The sequence below is a fragment of the Brienomyrus brachyistius genome, unplaced genomic scaffold (assembly GCF_023856365.1).
Source record: "Brienomyrus brachyistius isolate T26 unplaced genomic scaffold, BBRACH_0.4 scaffold27, whole genome shotgun sequence".
NCBI classification, from domain to species: domain Eukaryota; kingdom Metazoa; phylum Chordata; class Actinopteri; order Osteoglossiformes; family Mormyridae; genus Brienomyrus; species Brienomyrus brachyistius.
In genome coordinates, this window is record NW_026042306.1 from 921564 (window position 1) to 941408 (window position 19845).

Consider the following 19845-nt stretch of genomic DNA (forward strand, 5'->3'; position numbering starts at 1 on the left):
AGCTTGTACTGACCCTGTGCTTAGACCTGGGAACCACGAAGCCCATAATCGCCCGGATTCAGACTTGAGAACCATGCAGCCTATAGTGACCCAGGAACAGATGTGGGAACCACGTAGCCTGTATTAACCTGGGATCAGACCTTGGAACCACGCAGCCTGTACTAACCCGGGATCAGACAAGGTACCTGCGCAGCCCGTACTGACCCGGGATAAGACCTGGTTGCCCACGTAGCCCACACTAACCTGGGATCAGACCTGGGTACCCACACAGCCCATACTAACTTGGGATCAGACCTGGATGCCCATACTAACTTGGGATCAGACCTGAGTACCCAACAGCCCATACTAACTTGGGATCAGATCTGGATATCCACACAGTCCATACTATCTTGGGATCAGACCTGGGTACCCAACAGCCCATACTAACTTGGGATCAGACCTGGGTACCAACACAGCTCATACTAACTTGGGATCAGACCTGGGTACCAACACAGCTCATACTAACTTGGGATCAGACCTGGGTACCAACACAGCCCATACTAACTTGGGATCAGACCTGGGTACCAACACAGCCCATACTAACTTGGGATCAGACCTGGGTACCAACACAGCCCATACTAACTTGGGATCAGACCTGGGTACCAACACAGCCCATACTAACTTGGGATCAGACCTGGGTACCCATGCAGCCCGTACTAACCCAGGATCAGCCCTGGGTACCAACACAGCTCATACTAACTTGGGATCAGACCTGGGTACCAACACAGCCCATACTAACTTGGGATCAGACCTGGGTACCCATGCAGCCCGTACTAACCCAGGATCAGTCCTGGGCTCCCACGTAGCCCGTACGAACCTAAGATCAGATGTGGGTACCCATGTAGCCCGTACTGATCCGGGATCAGACCTGAGCCACAGTAGCTCACCCAGGATGGCAGCTGATAATGTCATCTTAATGGCAGGCAGGCCACTGTCGTAGGCCTCGCTCAGCAGGTGCACGGAACGTTCTGGGGGCTGGCTCTTCTGCACGATGGTCTTCAAACCCTCCAGGATGCCCACCCACTTCCTCTTTTCAGACTCGTTCTCTGCTAGCACCAGCAACGAGGCCGTGCGTGCTGGTGAGTTCAGCAGCGATGATGTCACCTGGGGTAGAGGGTTAGGTCACCATGTTAAAACGATGGCACAACTATGGCATCAAAACAATGATAGGCATACAGCAGTAAATGCACGGTGCACCCACGGCATTAACAGGTCGGCATGCCCATGGTGTTAAAGGGATAGCATGCTCATATTTTTAAAGAGATATTGCATGACGGAAAAGCTGATACATGCAGGGACAAGAACTTACCCTGAATATGCAGGGGACGTCCTTCCGTGTTGCGTGGATGACATCCGAGTCCAGCACCGAGCTTATAGAGAAGGCTTCGTCTCTGAAAATCAGGGGAGCAAGTTTGAGACGCATGCAGCCCCAACTCCATGAAAATGGGGGGGGTCTTGCTGCGGGACACTCACCTGAGATCAAGCACCTGGTTGGCCACCACACCAGGCTGCGTGGACTTGCCCTCAGGGACGTCGTACAGGAAGAGCTTGCAATCGCATAGTACAGCGTAGACTCTCTGCCAGCCCTTCCGCACGCCTAACGGCTTAGGGATCTGCCGGAGGGCTCACATTACTGACCTGGGCCTCGATGAGAGTAATTAAACTGCACTCATGGTTAGACAGGTCTTAGCTACATGGGGAAAGCTGGGTGTTTTCACTTCTGGGACACTACCATGTTGCAAAAACACTTATTAGGAAATAACAGCAGCATCTCATAGGGACACTAGTCCAATTTCACAGGAGCCACTCACTGCCTGCCCGGCCTGCCTGCCCCTTTGTCACTGGTGACGGGTAGGGTAGGAGTGCGTGTATTAAGAAGGGGGTGACAGAAACCCAACAGGCCAAGAAGACAGCCACTGCTCAGCGATTTAAATGCGAACAATGTATGGTTCGGCCTCCAGGGGATGCCCTGGGGGGCAACATGGCGGAGGTTTTACCCTGACGAAGCCCCTGTAGGCTGTGCCAATGCCCCGGTGCATGTCGATGCCCAGTGGCCTCTTCGCCTGCTCCAGGGGGATGGGGCACACCTGTGGAGCGTAGTCCTTGCAGGAGACGTGGCAGATGAAGGAGCACACTGAGGGCCAGGGGTGGGGGGGGGGGGGGGGGGTAGGGAAGCAGACAGTCAGCTGGTGTGTGAAGATGGTGCTGAGATGCTGCAATTTAACTGCTTACTGGGCTTGCATGCTCATTCGCATTTAAAATGAATGTGTTTTACCCTGGACTGCTTAAGACAAATGGCATGAATAAGGAGCTCATATAACCATATTAATATGCTGGTATGACCTGAAGAAAATACTAGTTACAGTGTGTGCCTCAGAGGGTCAGTACTCTTAATTCATTCCTATAGGATACTGTGTCCAATGGTGAGGGGGCGGAGGGGGTCTTACCCTCACAGGCATAGCCCTGGCGGATCAAGCCAACCATCAGAGAGCTGCAGTGGGAGCACTGGGTGGGACTAGAGAAGGTCTTTATACTCAGCTGGTGGGCACTGGGCTGAAACACAGACACAGAGTCAAGGGGGTAGACATGTGTTCTGGAAGATACAGAGTAAGGCCTGCAGTTTGGCAGCTTAACAAGTGCATCACTGAGGCCAAATGTATTATGGGACTAGAGGCTTACCTTTGGGGAGACCGGCATAGGGCCAGCTGGGGGTGTTTTGAGCTGTTCCTATCAAAGGTAGGATTTTAAGGTATCATCATTGTGGTAACACCAGGTCCAGATGCAGCATCAATACCAGCTATTATAGGTGCACCAAGCAAAAGTGTAACGTGGTGCAGGTACCTTGATAACTAACAGTCCTACCAGGGCTTTCAGTGTGCCCAGATCACTCAGCCACCACTCCAAGGCCAGAACGAGCAAGCAGATCCACTAGGTGACACAATAAAACAAACACCTACATTCTGTTCTCGAGCCGAAGTGGGTGAGAAGGAAATTTCCTGCTTCTGGAGCGTGGATTCAAGCTCAGGTGTAGAGCTGGTCTAGAGTACAGGAGCAGAGGGTATAAGGTCAAGTTATACCAGAATGGAACTTAGAGGCAGAGCTACAGGTTGTCAGAGGAAGGGGTACATCTTCATTGTTTCATCTTGACAGGACACAACCAGATGTACACATTACACAACATAAAAATTTAATTCCCAGTCTACTTTTTCCTTAAATATACACTGTTTAATGTTCAGATATTATCCAGATTCAGATTACTTTATTGAGGAAATTATGTGGATACAGTAAGAAGATAATTAACAAGTTAAATACCAATAACAAATAATACAAATATTTCAATACCAAAATTAAATGAAATATTAAATACAATACTATATAAAATGAAAGTATCTATTACATTGGGTAGCTTTATTGCTGTATTTGGTACTGCATTTCAGTCAGACTAATTCAGGAACTGTGTCTAGTAGTATACTGTAGTTTGGCTTGTTTCCTGGTTGACTGGATAGCAAGATATCAAACGCATCCATCCACAGGCAAACTGCGATTAACACAGAGGTCTATTTCATTAATGATTAGTCACTGCCTACTTCTGTTCTGCACATTTTCTGTGTGTGTATATGGGACATGTTTGTACAATTACTTTATCCCAGATGCCAGCAGGAAGCACAGAGGTAAGGAGCATGGAGTCCTTTTATAGTAAGAGACTTAAGCCAGAATGACATAGTGCAAAGGTGCATGGTGCAAGTTGCTGGTTGGTTGCTATATATACATGAAGTGCCATGGATGCATTACATACTCTAATTGTTTGTTGATGTCCTGTTTTTTTTGTATGTTTAAGTACACCGAGAGCAATGACAAACTGGAGACAAATTCCTTGCATGCAAAAACATAGTTCTGATTTAAAATCATGGTCTCCTCTGAATTACAGCTTAAAAAACAACTATGTATATAAAGTATTTTTATAAACAATAGTAGTAACAAGCATGACAATTCCTGCTGAAGAAAGAGCAAGGAACAGCTGACGCAGCCTCAGACTTCAGGTTTAACTAAACCACTATCCAGGGACTAGCCAGCAGCAGGTGGTGTGTACTGCAGCTTGAAGTCCCATTTGGAAAGAGTGAGGCAGTATATGTGTGGCAACATGTCAGGCCTGGGTGACAGACAGAGTGACCAACTGACAGACAGACAGAGACAGATGCCAAGCTGCAGGGACGGACTGACCTTAAATGACAGGCTGCTGGTCACTGGAGAAGTATTGAAATACTCAAATATGGAGCCTGGGAATTCATGAAGCTTTAATCCTACATGGAAAAGATGAATACTGCAGTCAGATCCCTTACTTTCTCAGTGAAGAACGTCCACCCATCAATCCATCCATCCATACATACTAGGGATATCACATGAGTATTTGAAATGAAAGTTCATTGCAGGGAGCTTCTCAGCATAAGCTGCCATCACTGTGGCCGCAAACAGCAGTAGCTTACCTCGGCTCACCCCAGAACGGCTCTCCTCTAGCTCCTTCTTCAGAGCCTCCAGCTGCTCCGCCATCTCACGGATCTTGGTCTCTGAGTTCTTCAACTTGCTGGGGGAAAGGAGCATATAGGCAAGGCGGCGGTCAGGGCCAGGTAAAGGGCAGGCTGGGGGAACCTGCACCCCCACAGTGAGGTCAGACTAAGAGCAGACAGGCAAGGCTACGGTCAGACTCAGGACAAGGGCAGGCTGGGGGAGCCTGCACCCCAAAAGTGAGGTCAGACTAAGAGCAGACAGGCAAGGCTACGGTCAGACTCAGGACAAGGGCAGGCTGGGGGAGCCTGCACCCCAAAAGTGAGGTCAGACTAAGAGCAGACAGGCAAGGCTACGGTCAGAATCAGGACAAGGGCAGGCTGGGGGAGCCTGCACCCCAAAAGTGAGGTCAGACTAAGAGCAGACAGGCAAGGCTACGGTCAGAATCAGGATAAGGGCAGGCTGGGGGAGCCTGCACTCTCACAGGGAGATCAGAAAAAGAGCAGAGGCCATGATTGCACTGCCTCTCTGTTCATTTCCGTGAGTGAAGCTCATCCACAAACTAATAGAGACACTTGCATGGTTTTGTTTCTTCAAAACCACTTCCAGGTTGGGGCCCCGCCAGGAGTGAATGTCCTGACTCGACGCCCGCCTACAGAAGCTGGCAGTGGTCCCTTACTGACCTCTCTAAGGAGATGTTTGTGGCCTTGACCTTACGCAGATCCTCCTGCATTAGTTGCTTAGCCCGGATCTCTGCGTCCAGCGCAGACTGCAGTTCCAGCCGGGCCGACATGTCCAGCTTCTGGCTGCGCCGCACCTTCCACAGGGGGTCCTAGTGGGGACACGGAGGCTGTGATGTGTGGGAGGGTGCTACTGAGGAATCCTGATACTGTTAGTGATCTCGTGAGAATTCCACTCAGGGTTGGCATGTGGCCTGGGTAAACCTGACATTTGCTGAGGGTGCAGACCACTAGGGGCACATTGGGAGGGTTGGAATGGTATTGAGTAGTCATCAGCTTGGTGCATTCATGTTCAGTATACCGCATACGATGATGCAAAGTAACGATATATAAAAGTTAAATAAATAAAGCAAAATAAAAGCAAATGATATAAACAAAACATGAAATAAAATAGCATTATATAAAACCATCCATCCATCCATTTTCCAAACCGCTTACCCTACTGGGTCGCGGGGGGTCAGGAGCCTATCCTGGAAGCAATGGGCACGAGGCAGGGAACAACCCAGGATGGGGGGCCTCCCCATCGCAGGGCACACTCACACACCATTCACTCACACATGCACACCTACGGGCAATTTAGCAACTCCAATTAGCCTCAGCATGTTTTTGGACTGTGGGGGGGAAACCGGAGTACCCGGAGGAAACCCCACAACGACATGGGGAGAACATGCAAACTCCGCACACATGACCCAGGTGGAGACTTGAAACCGGGTCCCAGAGGTGTGAGGCAACAGTGCTAACCACTGCACCACCATGCCGCCCCTATATAAAACCAAATAAAACAATATAAAACAAACGATAAAAGAAAACCGATATTTAATATTACCCATACATTTTGAAAATAAAACTGTTGTGAGCCGCCTGCTGTCCGTTATGAGGATATCATTAATTATCTGGTTTTTTAACCTCGTAACACTGAAGCAAATGAAAAGTCTGCAGGGATAATTTATTTATTTATGGCTGGGTACATTAACTGCAGAAGAAAAGCATGCACAACAAGTATTTCGATGTATTCAAGGGTAAGTAGAAGTATTAATCTCGTGCTTATTATTTATCATATATGTTATATTCTGTTTATCGTTTTCATCATATATAATGGTAATGTTGAGCAATCTATTGCTCCGTGTTGTAATGTCAGTGTTACAGTGCTCTGCCAAATGCTGTTTTTATTACAAAGAAATCTGGTACAATCGTACATTAAAGGTAAACTGCTAATTGATTCACTTTATCCCTGGATTTGTGACTTTCATTTCGATGTAGGGACAGAGTGTTTTTTTTGTGTTCTTCACTTGATGCCTATAATGCAGTCAGTCTTCACACTGCTGTGTGACCAGACAGGAAACTGCATCAACAAGGCGGATGATGGTGTTTGCTTAGTGTGATGTCATCTGCATCCCTCCTTTTCTTGGTCGGCAGGGGGAAGGTAGTTTTTGCGGGGGTGCTTCATTTGTTCGCACTGGCCCTGGTCCGGTTTTGGGGTCACACTCTGTCTTGAACTGGGCTCTTTCTCAGTTGTGAGCAGAAGGATGTATGAAAGTGGTTTAGGTGAGGCTCTGTCTCTGCCACGTGGTGGCTCTATAACTCGATGGGGAAGGGCGGGGAGGAGGATGAGTCTGTGTATGTACGCTCTTAGTTCCAGGGCCTAGGTAATGGCTCATTATAGAAAAGCATAAGTGGTCTCAGCAGAGGGTGACAGGTGGAGGGGGCCGTGTATTAGGGTGGAGTGGGGAGGTACTGACCAGCGTATGATGTGACCCTTCTGCTTCGTTTTAACTATGCTAGAATGCCACTTTGAAAGGGGAGGGGCCTCACCAGGGTCCGTGAGCTCAGGTTCGAGCTGCGCAGGGAGTCCAACTCATCTGTCATCTTGGAGGCCAGCGCTTGCAGATAGCTGCGGGCATCCTTCTCATCACTGACCCTGCAGGGCAGACAGCACAAGTGGCAGCGTCAGGTGGGCAAATCAGGGCTGGCAGGGGGCCAGGGAGCTGGAGGGACAGGAGCAGGAAGTCGGGGGGGCAGAAAGCTGGGAGGCAGGGAGTTAAGGGGGTGGGGAACTGAGAGGGCAGGGGCGGAGAGACTCACCACTGGATGATCTCAGCTATCTGCGCCTCCCAGTGGGCCACACTCTCCTTCTTGGAAGCCAGGTCCTGCAGCTCATCCTCCAGCTGCCGGTTCTGGGTTGTTAACTTGTCCACAAAAGCACACAACTGGAGGGGAGAGCAGCCAGCATCAGCACTGAGACCCCAGACCCCGCCACTATGACACCCGTTACCCCTAAGCCAGGCTAACCCGCTCAGTCTCCGAGGTCAGCTTTCGGTTGTCCTCAGTGAACTTGGTCCTTTCTCGCTCATACTTCTCCTTGATGGCACTAAGGGCCTCATCCATCTCACTCTGCCTGCAGCAGGAAGACAGTGTCATGTGACAGGAAGCGGCTAGCCTCCTATACGCAGGCATGAAGCACTATTAAACATTAGCAGTGAGCTTCGCTAGCCGCTACCAGCTACTACCATCCAGAATCCTCACAGTTTAATATGACTTTCCACCCTAATTGTGTCTGCCGGGGCTGCTGTTCAGAGCACAGCAAAAATAATACTCCTCTCTGGAATCTCATTAAAGTTCATTTCCTGAAGAGTTATCTGCTTTTGGGTCATTGCTTTATAAATCCACCTGCCACAGTTTTTAGGATTGTTATCTCACCCCCACTCCCTGGGGTGTACAATGATTTCAAATGCCTGTATTTAGTGTATTAGGATGTGTGTAATGAAAAAAGTGGATCCCCCAGCTGAGCTCAGAGTGTAACCCGGTCCTGCCGCACCACTCGCGCTTGGCCTTGTCCAACTTGTCCGTGAGCTGCAGCAGCTCAGTGTTAAGTGTCGCCTGCTGGCCCTCGGAGTCGCGCAGCTCTGCCTGCAGGCCCTTGAGCTCAGCGGCGTGAACGGTCTGCCTTCGGCCTAGCTCCTCCTCATGCAGTACTGCCTGGCGCTCCAGCTCTGCCCGCACTTTGGACAGCTCCTGTGGGCCCCCAGGGGCCCGCCTCTCACTGCCGTGTTTTACCTGAGACAGAAACACAAACACACTGTCCTCTACAGCATTCAGAGAATAACACTGAGTGACTCCTTCCTGATTAAGTGTGAATATTCTCTATTGTACAATGTCTCCTTTTGTGCAGCACGTGAGAACACTGCTGATGATGGTGCGCAAGTGATCTCTGACCTTGAGCATCTCCAGCTCACTCTCCAGCCGTTTGGAGTAGGTCTCACTTCGCTCACGTAGCTTGCGTTCCTTGGATCGCTGCACCTTGGCATCCTCCAGCTGTAGCTCCATCTGTAGGGGAGCAGAGTAATAAGCTAGTTAGCACATGAAAGCCCTAACAGCACTAACAGTGTGGCATGCAGAGAAGCGAGACACAGTGGCTAGCAGCACTGCCAGCCTAGCGTAGCACAGTGGTTGATAGCACTATCAGCCTAGCGTGGCACGATGGCTAACAGTACTATAAGCCTAGCATGGGACGCAGCGCTGGCATGGTATACGAAGCCATGTAGTACAAACTCCACAGCATACACTCTATGCTAGCATGGCTGAAGGCTTTGATGGGTTAGCTGACAATGAACTGGTAGTTGGATTGGGGATCAGCCACAGACAGCTACCTCCTTGCGAGCCCTTTCAGCCTTTCGTGTTTCCTGCCGCAGGCCGTCCATTTTCTGCACAGCTGCCTCCACCTCCTCCTCCCTGTCGCGGAGTTGCTGGGAGAGTCGCTGTTTCTGGGAACGCAGCTCTGTCACACGTTCCTCTAGCTCCTGGGTCAGCCTGCGTTGCTGTTGTGCCTCTTTCTGGTTCTTTGTCTGGGACTTCAACTGATCCAGAGATTTCACCAGTTGCTGGGGTAAGAAGCAACAGTCAATCACAGACAGACAGACAGACAGACAGACAGACAGAGTTAGACAGACAAAGACACAAAGGGCTACAGGACTTTGGCCAGCGATATGGCAGGCCTTCTGGGTCTCAGACGTACTGAATGTGCCCAAGCCACTCTTACACTTTCAGTGAAATGCCATATGACCCTACAAAGACCCTACAAAGTGTTAAGCTGGAAGGAGAGCATGAGGGCTTAACCAAACAATCATGCTGTTTCTGTCCACATGCTGACATCAGGGCAGGTCATTGAACAAGCAATCATTGCAAAACAAGCAAAGGGTTCTATTCCAAACAAAGCCCCCAGGAGGGTGTAAGGAAAAACACCCTCCCCCCACCCCCGTCAGTGACTTATTACGATAAACGAACCTCAGACTCTCCCTTGCAGAGAGCTGATTTGCTGTCAGGTTTGTGACCTCTGTGCAGACAACAGGACCCAAGCCCTGCCCCTCTGAGAAGCCCACCTTCTCAAGTCCCTCCTTCTCTTGATGGAGGCTTTTGATCTGCTCTTCCAGGGCCTTTAATTTGCTCGAGGTGGCCTCGTAGTTCTGCCGCAGGCTCACCACCTCCTCCAGCTGGTGCCCCAGCCTGTCCGAGTCTTGAGGGGGACACAAACCTCATCTGTATGAGCCCTCACACACCCAAAAGTGCATGAAACCATAAGCAGAAAGGCCACGACATCAGCAGGAACCTTCTGGACATCCCCTCATAAACCAAAACAATGGGGCTTTAATGATACAGCTGTTTACTAACAGCCACTGGGGAGCAGGAGTGAAGCAGGACTGCCACATGATTCCAAAGGTGGCTCTGCACTATGGATGACACAGATGCAAGCTATGCTTCGCTTGGTATGTCTGCTCACATTTGTTTGATCTGTTTGTTTGGACATGAATGAATAAGTATGAACTTAATTAAGAAAAGATTAAGGGGTGTTTTATTTTGGTGTTACTACTGTGATGAGGGGCCTTTTCATACTGACTTGGCCAAACAGCACAAGGCGCTGACAGTAACCCGCTAAGTGGAAGCATTATGGTCTCTATGCCAACATGGAAATGCTACAAACAACTTCAGACCACTTCTTGACAACCTACCTGAGGACATTAAAACCACACAACAGTTTTGAATATGGAAAAGGGGCTACAGAGGAGGCCTGACAGCAACAACGGGGAAGAGCAAATCGAGTGGCCTGCCATCGATAATCCTGAGCAGCACAAGATCACTGAATAATAAGATGGCATCATTTTGTTTTTAATAATATAGTGGTTCAAGTCATGGTTGAGTTGAAGGAAAGCACTGGTCACTCATGAATGGACCGGTGCATCACTGGTTCTTAACCGCAAAGGAGACACAGAAGGCCGATTAGGGGATTGTTCCTATGCCTACTGTGAGGATATTTTATATTTTCTGGACAATTGTAAAATGTAAAATTGTAATGTCAACACAATATCTGCAAATTCCAGGCAATTACATGTTGGTAAGTAAATACCGTTTTCATACCTTGATTCCACCCATGTTTTCCTTATCATGGAAATCATAGGACCCTATATAGGGCACTAGTGCTGCATGGTATACTGATACTGAAAAAGTACCGCAACACCCCGTCACGATTAGTTTCCTGTATTTAAGTCTCTGTTGTACACTAACCCGTTGTCTGTCATTGACGTTAGTCGGCGTGCCATGTTCCCCAGTCCTCGTTCGCCCATTAAATCCCCTTTTACCCGACTTTTGCCTGCTCGTCTGCTTCTCTGCCCATCGCCCCGTCCGTGCGCCTCACCCGCATTCGCCGATCATCACAAACATCATGACGTCAATTCATGTCTTTAAAATAATCTAATTGTCTGTCAGTGTTATAAATGGATGAAAACATTTTCTATAGCTCAGCAACTGCAACTTTGTTTTAAGGCATGTTCAGTATAGCTCTGCATTTGTGACAAAATAGGTTATATTCTATTTAATTCAACGGATATTGGCAAAATATATTATTTAAATCAATAATAATTTAAAAATAATTTTAAATTCTGTGTTCTGTCATCTATTACATAAAAAAATAAGAAATTTACAAAGGAGGGAGGCCATTCGGCCCATCAAGCTCGTTTGGGGAGAAATTAACTAATAGCTGAGAATTGTTAAAATCCTTTCTAGCTCTGATTTAATGTAAAGGAACCCAGGGCTTATGCATCACACTAGCAGGAAGACTATTCCATACTCTAACTACACGCTGTGTAAAGAAGTATTTTCTGAAATTCAGTTTAAAATGTTCTCCCTCGAATTTCCACCTATGGCCACGAGTTCTAGTATTTAAATTAATATTAAAGTAACCATTTGGCTGAACGGCAACAAGACCTGTTAGAATCTTATGTACCTGGATCATGTCCCCCCTTAATCTCCTTTGCCCAAGGCTGAACAGATTCCACTTAACTAACCTCTCCTCATTTTATCCATTAATTTTCCTGATGTTTAGTTTTTTGCTAATGTACCGTTTTAGTATTGGTATTGAAATATTTTAGGCAGGCATTGTATCAAAGTCATGATTTTGGTATTGTGACAACACCAAAGGGTCCCAAACTCAGATTGCTGCGAGAGATTGCTGGGATTACTGCGAGAGAGTGGTGTTGAGCTGCAGCGATTGTTTTGGGATTGTTTGTGATTTTGACAACCTACCTGAGGACATTAAAACCACACAACAGTTTTGAATATGGAAAAGGGGCTACAGAGGAGGCCTGACAGCAACAACGGGGAAGAGCAAATCGAGTGTAAATTTGTAAATTTATCGGATTAAAAATTTTAAATAAAAATAATAATTAAGTTCCGTTTCAACCCAAGTAACTTATTTTAGTGTACTCGGCACTTTATTGCATTTAACGTTACGCTAATTAATCATTAAAGTTGAATACGCTATATAAATTTACTGGGCTGGGAGTACGGGGTCATAGTGAGTTAGGTAATTATGGGGCCGGCTAAGTGTTGCGTTTGCAATATGTTTGCCCTTCTGGACGTTAGTGTCCAGTCGGACTTCATCTGCGAGCGATGTAAGCTAGTGGACTCGCTCATGGTCAAGGTTCGCGGCCTTGAGGAGCAACTGGCTCTCATCCAATGCAACAGTGAGTTAGAGGAGCAAGTTAGTACGCCTTTTAGGGAGAAGGTGTGTACGCCACTAGCCGGGAGGGGGGAGAATGAAGAGCAGAGAGGTCGAGAGAGCTGGGTGACCGTAGGTCGTAGACGCAGGAAAGGGCGTACACACGTTGCAGAGGCGGCATCACCTGAGGTGACTGTGTCGAACAGGTTTCAGGTTCTTCCAGCTTTAGAGCCGGAAGGGACTGGGGAGGCAGGTGTGCCCTTGGGCACTGAGGAGCCCCCTCCCCCCAGGAAGAGGGAGGTTGTGGTAGTGGGGGATTCCATTATTAGGGGAGTAGACAGTTATGTGTGCACGCGTGATAGAGGGTCCCGTACGGTGTCTTGCCTGCCTGGTGCCCAGGTAGGAGACCTTCCAGATCGTGTGGATAAGCTTTTGGCCCCAGCTGGGGTGGATCCAGTTGTCATGGTGCATGTTGGCACCAACGACATAGGCAAAGGTAGAAGGGCTGTTCTGCAGGATAAATTTATAGAAGTCGCCAATAAGCTTAGAAGCAGAACTTCCACGGTGGTATTCTCCGAAATACTCCCCATGCCACGTGCAAGTCAGGCTAAGTTAGCTGAGATAAGGAAATTAAATGCGTGGCTAAAAGGATGGTGTAGGAATGAGGGGTTTAGGTTTATGGGGCATTGGAGGACCTTCTGGAACAGGTGGGACCTGTTCAAGCCGGATGGGTTGCACCTGAACCAGAGGGGAACCAGTGTATTGGGGAGGCGTATGTGTAGAGTAGTTGAGGAATGTTTAAACTAGGGACTGGGGGGGCAGGGAGGTTAGTTAACTATGTCAGTGGAGGGAAACGGAAAGCCCCAAATAATCATATTGTAAGTGGGCACCGTAATAGGCCTACCCTTTGTTGTCTGTATTTAAACGCCAGAAGTATTAGGAATAAAATTCATGATTTAGAGGCTTTTATCTCATCGGACTCTTATGATATTATAGGAATAACTGAAACGTGGTTGAGTGAAAAGGATAGACAAGAATATAATATGGATGGTTACACATTGTTCCGTAAGGATCGTATAAGAAAAAAGGGAGGTGGTGTTGCAGTATATGTAAAGTAAAACTTGCAGGCAAGGGAACTTACTGATATAAATAAAACTATGGAAGCAATATGGGTAAAATTAGATGCTAAAAACTCAAATAGCCTAATTGTCGGTGTTTGTTACAGAACACCTAATATAGCTGCTGAGGAAAGCAGATTGTTATACAGTGATATTAGGACTATGAGCAATAAAAATGATGTGGTAGTTATGGGTGATTTTAATCTACCAGGAATGCAGTGGGACATTGTCACTGGCTCTTCAGAAAATGAACTGGAGATGGTGGGATTAGTACAGGACTGTTTTTTTACTCAGTTTGTTAACACCCCTACCAGGGGAGATGCCATTCTTGATCTTGTTCTCTCTAATAACCAGGACAGGATTGGTAAGTTAGACGTTTTAGAACCACTTGACAGTAGCGATCATAACATGGTCAAATTTGAGGTTAAGTTTAGTGTTCGAAGAGCTAAGTCCAAATCAAAAATATATAATGTTAGGAAGGCTGACTTTAAGTGTATGAGACTAAAACTAGAAACTGTGAACTGGATGGAGTTAAATAACAAAACTGTTGAAGAGGCCTGGGAATTTTTTAAAAGCACATTATTGCAAGTGCAAGAGGACTTCATACCTGTTTCCAGCAAGAATAAATCTAGGAAATTGCAACCTAGGTGGTTTACTAGGGAAATAAAGTATAAAGTAAGGAGGAAAAGGGCTTTGTTCCAGCAATGGAAAATAACTGATGATGACAGAATTAAGCAGGAATATCTAAGTCTACAGGCTGAGTTAAAAAATGATATTAGACGAGCTAAAAGAAATGTCGAAAGGATGGTTGCATTGGAAGCTAAGGATGACGTTAAAAGTTTCTTCCAGTATTTTAACTCTAAAAGAGCTCTAAAACCTGAAATTACTAATCTGCAGGATAGTAAGGGTCTTATAATAGTAAACGACATTGATATAGTAAATGAGTTCAATGATAGTTTTGCACGGGTATTCACTGTTGAGGACCTTAGTAATTTACCAGTTATTACCTATCCAGCATCGTCTATAGCTAATATATATATATATATATATATATATATATATATATATATATATATAACTGAAGCAGATGTTTTGCAAAGCCTAGCTAAGCTCAAAATAAATAAATCACAGGGCCCTAATGGCATCTTACCTATAGTGTTAAAAGAGATGAGGGATATTATTTGCGGACCCTTAACTTTACTGTTTCAAAAATCCTTATCTGAAGGTGTGGTACCTTCTGATTGGAAGCACGCCTTCATAACGACCATTTTCAAAAAAGGGGATAGAAGTAATTTGTCTAACTATAGGCCAATCAGTCTAACTTGTATAACTGGTAAAGTTATGGAGGCTATAATCAGAGAAAATGGTAGATTACCTGGACTCCAATAATATTTTGTGGGATAGCCAGCATGGATTTAGGAGAGGTAGATCCTGTTTAACAAATCTGTTGGAGTTTTTTGAGGAAGCTACTCAGGAAGTTGATGATAAGAAGGCCTATGATGTCATCTACTTAGATTTCCAAAAGGATTTTGATGTTGTCCCCCACAAGAGGCTCCTACTTAAACTCAAAGCGACAGGTATTTTAGGTACCGTAGCGACCTGGATTGATAACTGGTTAACAGATAGGAAACAGCGAGTAGTTATAAGAGGCACAATGTCACAGTGGGCTTGCGTTCATAGTGGGGTACCGCAGGGTCCGATTTTAGGACCACTATTGTTCCTAATTTACATAAATGACATGGATACCAATATATACAGTAAACTGGTGAAATTTGCAGATGACACCAAGGTGGGTGGTGTAGCACATACTGAATTAGCGGCTCAGCAGCTACAGCGGGATCTTGATTTAATTAGTGACTGGGCCGATACCTGGCAGATGAAATTTAACGTCAATAAATGTAAGGTACTCCATCTAGGGAGCAGAAATATAAAGTACAGGTATTTCATGGGTGTCACTGAAATAAAGGTAGCTGATCATGAGAAAGACCTTGGTGTGTATGTTGATGCTTCCATGTCCCATTCTCGCCAGTGTGGGGAAGCAATAAAAAAGGCCAATAGGATGTTGGGGTATATCTCCAGGTGTGTGGAGTTTAAGTCAAGGGAGGTAATGCTAAGATTATACAATTCCTTGGTGAGACCTCACCTAGAATATTGTGTGCAGGTTTGGTCACCATATCTTAAAAAGGACATTGTGGCCTTAAAAAAGGTGCAGCGTAGGGCCACAAAAATGATTCCTGGTCTTAGAGGAATGTCATACGAGGAACGGTTACTTGAGCTAAATCTGTTCAGTCTCAAGCAAAAGAGACTGAGGGGGGACATGATCCAGGTATATAAGATTCTAACAGGTTTGGATGCTGTCCAATCAAATAGTTACTTCAGCATTAGTTTAAATACACGAACTCGTGGCCATAGGTGGAAATTAGCGGGAGAACATTTCAAGCTGGATTTAAGGAAGCACTTCTTTACATAGCGTGTAGTCAGAGTATGGAATAGCCTTCCTGATAATGTAGTGCAAGCTGAATCCTTGGGTTCCTTTAAATCAGAGCTAGATAAGATTTTAACAACTCTGAGCTATTAGTTTAGTTCTCCCCAAGCAAGTTTGATGGGCCGAATGGCCTCCTCTCGTTTGTATAGTTCTTATGTTCTTATTACCTGGGGGCCACTGGCTATGTGATAGTTCCCCAAGGAGACCACGTGAGAAATCATACACATATACGCACACACGCACTTGCACGCACATTCACGCACACAAAAAAAGTGTCTTATTCAACTTGAAATTTTACATTCATACAGTCATTAACTATATTCAGGACATTCTGACCTGGACAGTTTTTGTTTCTTGCTTACTACCAGGACCCTGACAGTGCTGCTGCTGAGAAAGATGAGTAACATTTGTATTGAAAAAGTTAACAGTGGACAGAAATTGGCCTGGACATGGCTATCAGACATTTATTGATTTTTTGATGTTCATAGTTGAGAAAAGTTTCTCAAAAAGTTAGTTGTGGTCAAAAGTTTACATACACTTGTAAAGAACATAATATCATGGCTCTCTTGAGTTTCCCATTGTAGCGTTTGTGGGCGTTTGTATCCAATGAGCCCTATTTAAATGGCCTCAGAGAAATCACCAGCTGTAGTCACTCATAATCACTCACAAGAAGTTAAGAGGCCATGCTATGAAGCTCATTTCACTGACACAACTTTCTAAGTCACCAAAATTGCGAATTTATGTTGCTGTATGTATATTTTTGACCCAGGAGATATGATCACTTTTTTCTGTTAACCCATAATAAAGTCATGAAAGAACCAAACTTCATGAATGTTTTTTGTGACAAAGAAGTATCTGTTCCAATCACTCTATCAGAGAAAAATCAGAGTTGTAGAAATAACAGGAAACTCAAGAGAGCCATGATATTATGTTCTTTACAAGTGTATGTAAACTTTTGACCACAACTGTATGTGCCTTGAAACAGACACATTGTGCATTTGAACTGTGCAAGAAAATGTTTGGGTTTCTGTTTGCATCTCTAAACTTTGCTTTGAGATCAGTGCTGCACTGTAAATCTACAAGCTCAATCTGAAGTGTGCTTATCTGTATTATTATGGTATGATTTACATGTTCTGAAAATATTTAAAAAGTACCAACACACAAACTGCAATCATTTCACCAAGTTCGAGACCAAAGGCAGGGCGAAACCGAAACAAGACCAAGATAAAGGCAAGGCTAGACTATTTCAAGATCAGAAATAGACCAATGTTTGAGCCTATATAACACAATACACTATAATATTAGCTAACATAAGTTATAGCTATGTGACTTCCTCGTCATTGTCCATCAGAAGGAAAAACGAAACTTCAACCTAGGAAAAGCAATGATACCACATGCTGTCCCCTCAGTATAACATTACATTACATTCCTCCATATTACGTTAATTTTTTAAATTAGGTAGATAGCACTAGTTAACACTGCCAGCTTTTGCAGTGCCTGCACCTATCTTTAGATAAGGGGTTTCTAAGATTTTTCTGAGACAGGTTGTTAACATTAGCTTGCTAGCTACTTAATTTATCTTTCCTCTCCAAGTATCAAGTAAAGTTGGACGTTGTCCCAGCTGTCTCGGTGAGAGTTGTGTTGCAGAATCTGAACATTCCTAAATGTTTTTTCTTTGCAGTTACTTTGCAAATGAAATCTTTATAACTAATATAGACCAGTTTTATCACAGAGGAAGTAGCTGACATGTTGACTGGAATTCAGTTGGAGTGTGATGGTTAAGGGATGTGGGGAAGTGTATACAGCCATAAAAAAAATTAACAACATTTTTTTCAAATAAGATGTACCTTATTGGTTGCATTTAAACCTTGAAGCAGAATGTTTTACACCTAATCTCAGTATTGTGCTAATAAACAAATGAGTACTAAGCCATAGTGACAAGTATTGAGGCATTTTAATGAGTGGTCTTGACTGATCTTGAAATAAAACCTTGAGTCTTGTATGTCTGAGACCGAGACAAGACCGTCCTGAGACCAGTCTTGGTACTACACAAGTATAAAGTATTTATTAGAGGACCAAGTTAAATAGTAAAATAATAACATGTCACGGGCCGTATAAAAATGTCTCATGGGGCAGATGTAGCCTGTGAGCCGGTAGTTTGAGAACCAACATACACCAATGAATACACAGGAAGCACTGGCACATATTCTAATGATAGTGGTTATCCACAGCTGCATAATTATTACAAATGAGTGGGGGTACACATTGACAACAAACTAATGTGGAGTGCCCAGGTAGACAATGTTTGTGTTAAGGTCTAACAAAAAATACACTTGATGCCTTTGGCATCAGCAAAAGGTTCTGCTTATCTTCTAACAGGCCATAGCTGAGAACAGTATCCACTATGGCAAAACAGGTTGTTCAGCTGAAGATCCAGATCACTCGCCTCACCCAGAGAGCCATGAAAACCATGGGAGACAGGCAACATCTCACCCCACAGGATGTTTGTAACTAAATTACCATCAGGCAGATCTAAGCGATTATTTCAGCTCCACCCACATCCTCCAGCCTGAGTGCCAGCCTCTACCAACAGGCACTTCAGAGTCCCATGGGGCAAATTTATCCATTTTAAATGCAGAGGACACATTTCGTTGTTGCATGCTGTGGTGTTTTAACAATGACCACTGATCATTAAATTCTAATTCTATAGGGCAGCATGTGGCTCAGTGGGCTCAGCCTGTGTGCCTGTAATCACAAACACAGCTTCAGCATGTCTGCAGGTCCTTGAGTAAGGTTCTTAACCCCCAGCTCCCTGGGTGCCCCAACAGGTGGCTGCCCACTTAGCTTACTCCACAAAGAGCAAGTTGAGGGAGACGTAAAAAGAATTTCCCCACGGGGTCGATTACACTCTTACCCTAAACTTTTATTCCATCCATTTATTTATTTGTGTGTTTGTTTATTTATTTAACTTTCTCTTTTTCTTTCTCCGTGTTTTCGTTTACCTATTTATTTTGGTGGAGATGTGTTCTACAAAGGAAATGCGTAAAGTTCTGTGATAATCTGAGTACAGTACAGTATATGGATTTGCAGTGTGAGAGTGTACAGGATAAATGTTCATGTATTATGTGATACGTGATCTTTTGTTTGTTTTTATCAAGAGCAATTGCAGTATGTCTGCAAGACAAATGACCTCCAGGGCAATAAAAGTTACTCTAACGATATGGGAAGGAGAACAGGCATGGTGGCCACGTGACTTACCTGCCAGTTTCCTCTTAAGCTTCTCGATCTCTTCGTTCAGCTTCTTTGTCTCCTTGTCCCTTGCAATAATGCTGCCTCCCCATGCCAAACCCTGAGGAGCCTGGGAGCATTCTAGGAAAATAAGAACAGGAAGTGAGGAGGCTCCTTAGCGACGCAATGAACAGCACTATAAATCATTGTCAATAGATCGTACTGTCTGCAAACGGAAATGTTGACTTTAACAAGAAACAAGCAGCTATGTGTCTGAATGAATCATAAATCCATCCATCTTCTGTAGTCACTTGTCCTATTCAGGGTCACAGGGGGTCCGGAGCTTATCCCGGAGACTACAGGTGCAAGGCAGGGAACAACCCAGGATGGGGTGCCAACCCATTGCAGGGCATAGTCACATGCACACAAATACAGACAGTGTGGTAACTCCAATTCACCTCAGAATGAACTTGAACTGTGGGGGGAAAACTAGAGTACCCAGTGAAAGCCCCATGAGAAAACAGGGATAACATGCAAACTCCACACACATGAATGCACAGTGGTGTGAGGAAACCAGAGTGCGAACCACTGCATCACCATAAGGAGATCTTTGTTTTCAGCACATGAAAGATTAGGGCTGGACTGGTAATGTGGATTAATGTGGAGTCCATCTACAGGCTGTCTGCAGCCCCAGGGAGGCCCTCTAAAGCTGAGGGACTGTGGAGAGTAAGAGAACAGCAGAGC

The 19845-nt window shown here is 45.4% G+C and overlaps 1 protein-coding gene across 4 annotated transcripts in view; it reads right to left on the reverse strand.

Annotated features, from left to right (window-relative positions):
- The window catches only part of LOC125720863 (serine/threonine-protein kinase MRCK beta-like), a 59838-nt gene that overhangs the window by 13365 nt on the left and 26628 nt on the right, over positions 1-19845 (reverse strand). For all 4 annotated transcript variants that reach the window (XM_048996729.1, XM_048996728.1, XM_048996730.1 and 1 more), the window contains 18 exons: positions 19132-19242; positions 9659-9792; positions 8930-9160; positions 8496-8606; positions 8098-8336; positions 7572-7677; positions 7365-7489; positions 7095-7200; positions 5226-5374; positions 4524-4621; positions 4261-4340; positions 2997-3077; positions 2719-2766; positions 2487-2592; positions 2037-2173; positions 1513-1652; positions 1349-1430; positions 927-1143 (listed from right to left, as the gene is read on the reverse strand). In XM_048996729.1, coding sequence (XP_048852686.1) covers positions 927-1143; positions 1349-1430; positions 1513-1652; positions 2037-2173; positions 2487-2592; positions 2719-2766; positions 2997-3077; positions 4261-4340; positions 4524-4621; positions 5226-5374; positions 7095-7200; positions 7365-7489; positions 7572-7677; positions 8098-8336; positions 8496-8606; positions 8930-9160; positions 9659-9792; positions 19132-19242 — 2301 coding nt within the window. The remainder of the gene's footprint in view (positions 1-926; positions 1144-1348; positions 1431-1512; positions 1653-2036; positions 2174-2486; positions 2593-2718; positions 2767-2996; positions 3078-4260; positions 4341-4523; positions 4622-5225; positions 5375-7094; positions 7201-7364; positions 7490-7571; positions 7678-8097; positions 8337-8495; positions 8607-8929; positions 9161-9658; positions 9793-19131; positions 19243-19845) is intronic.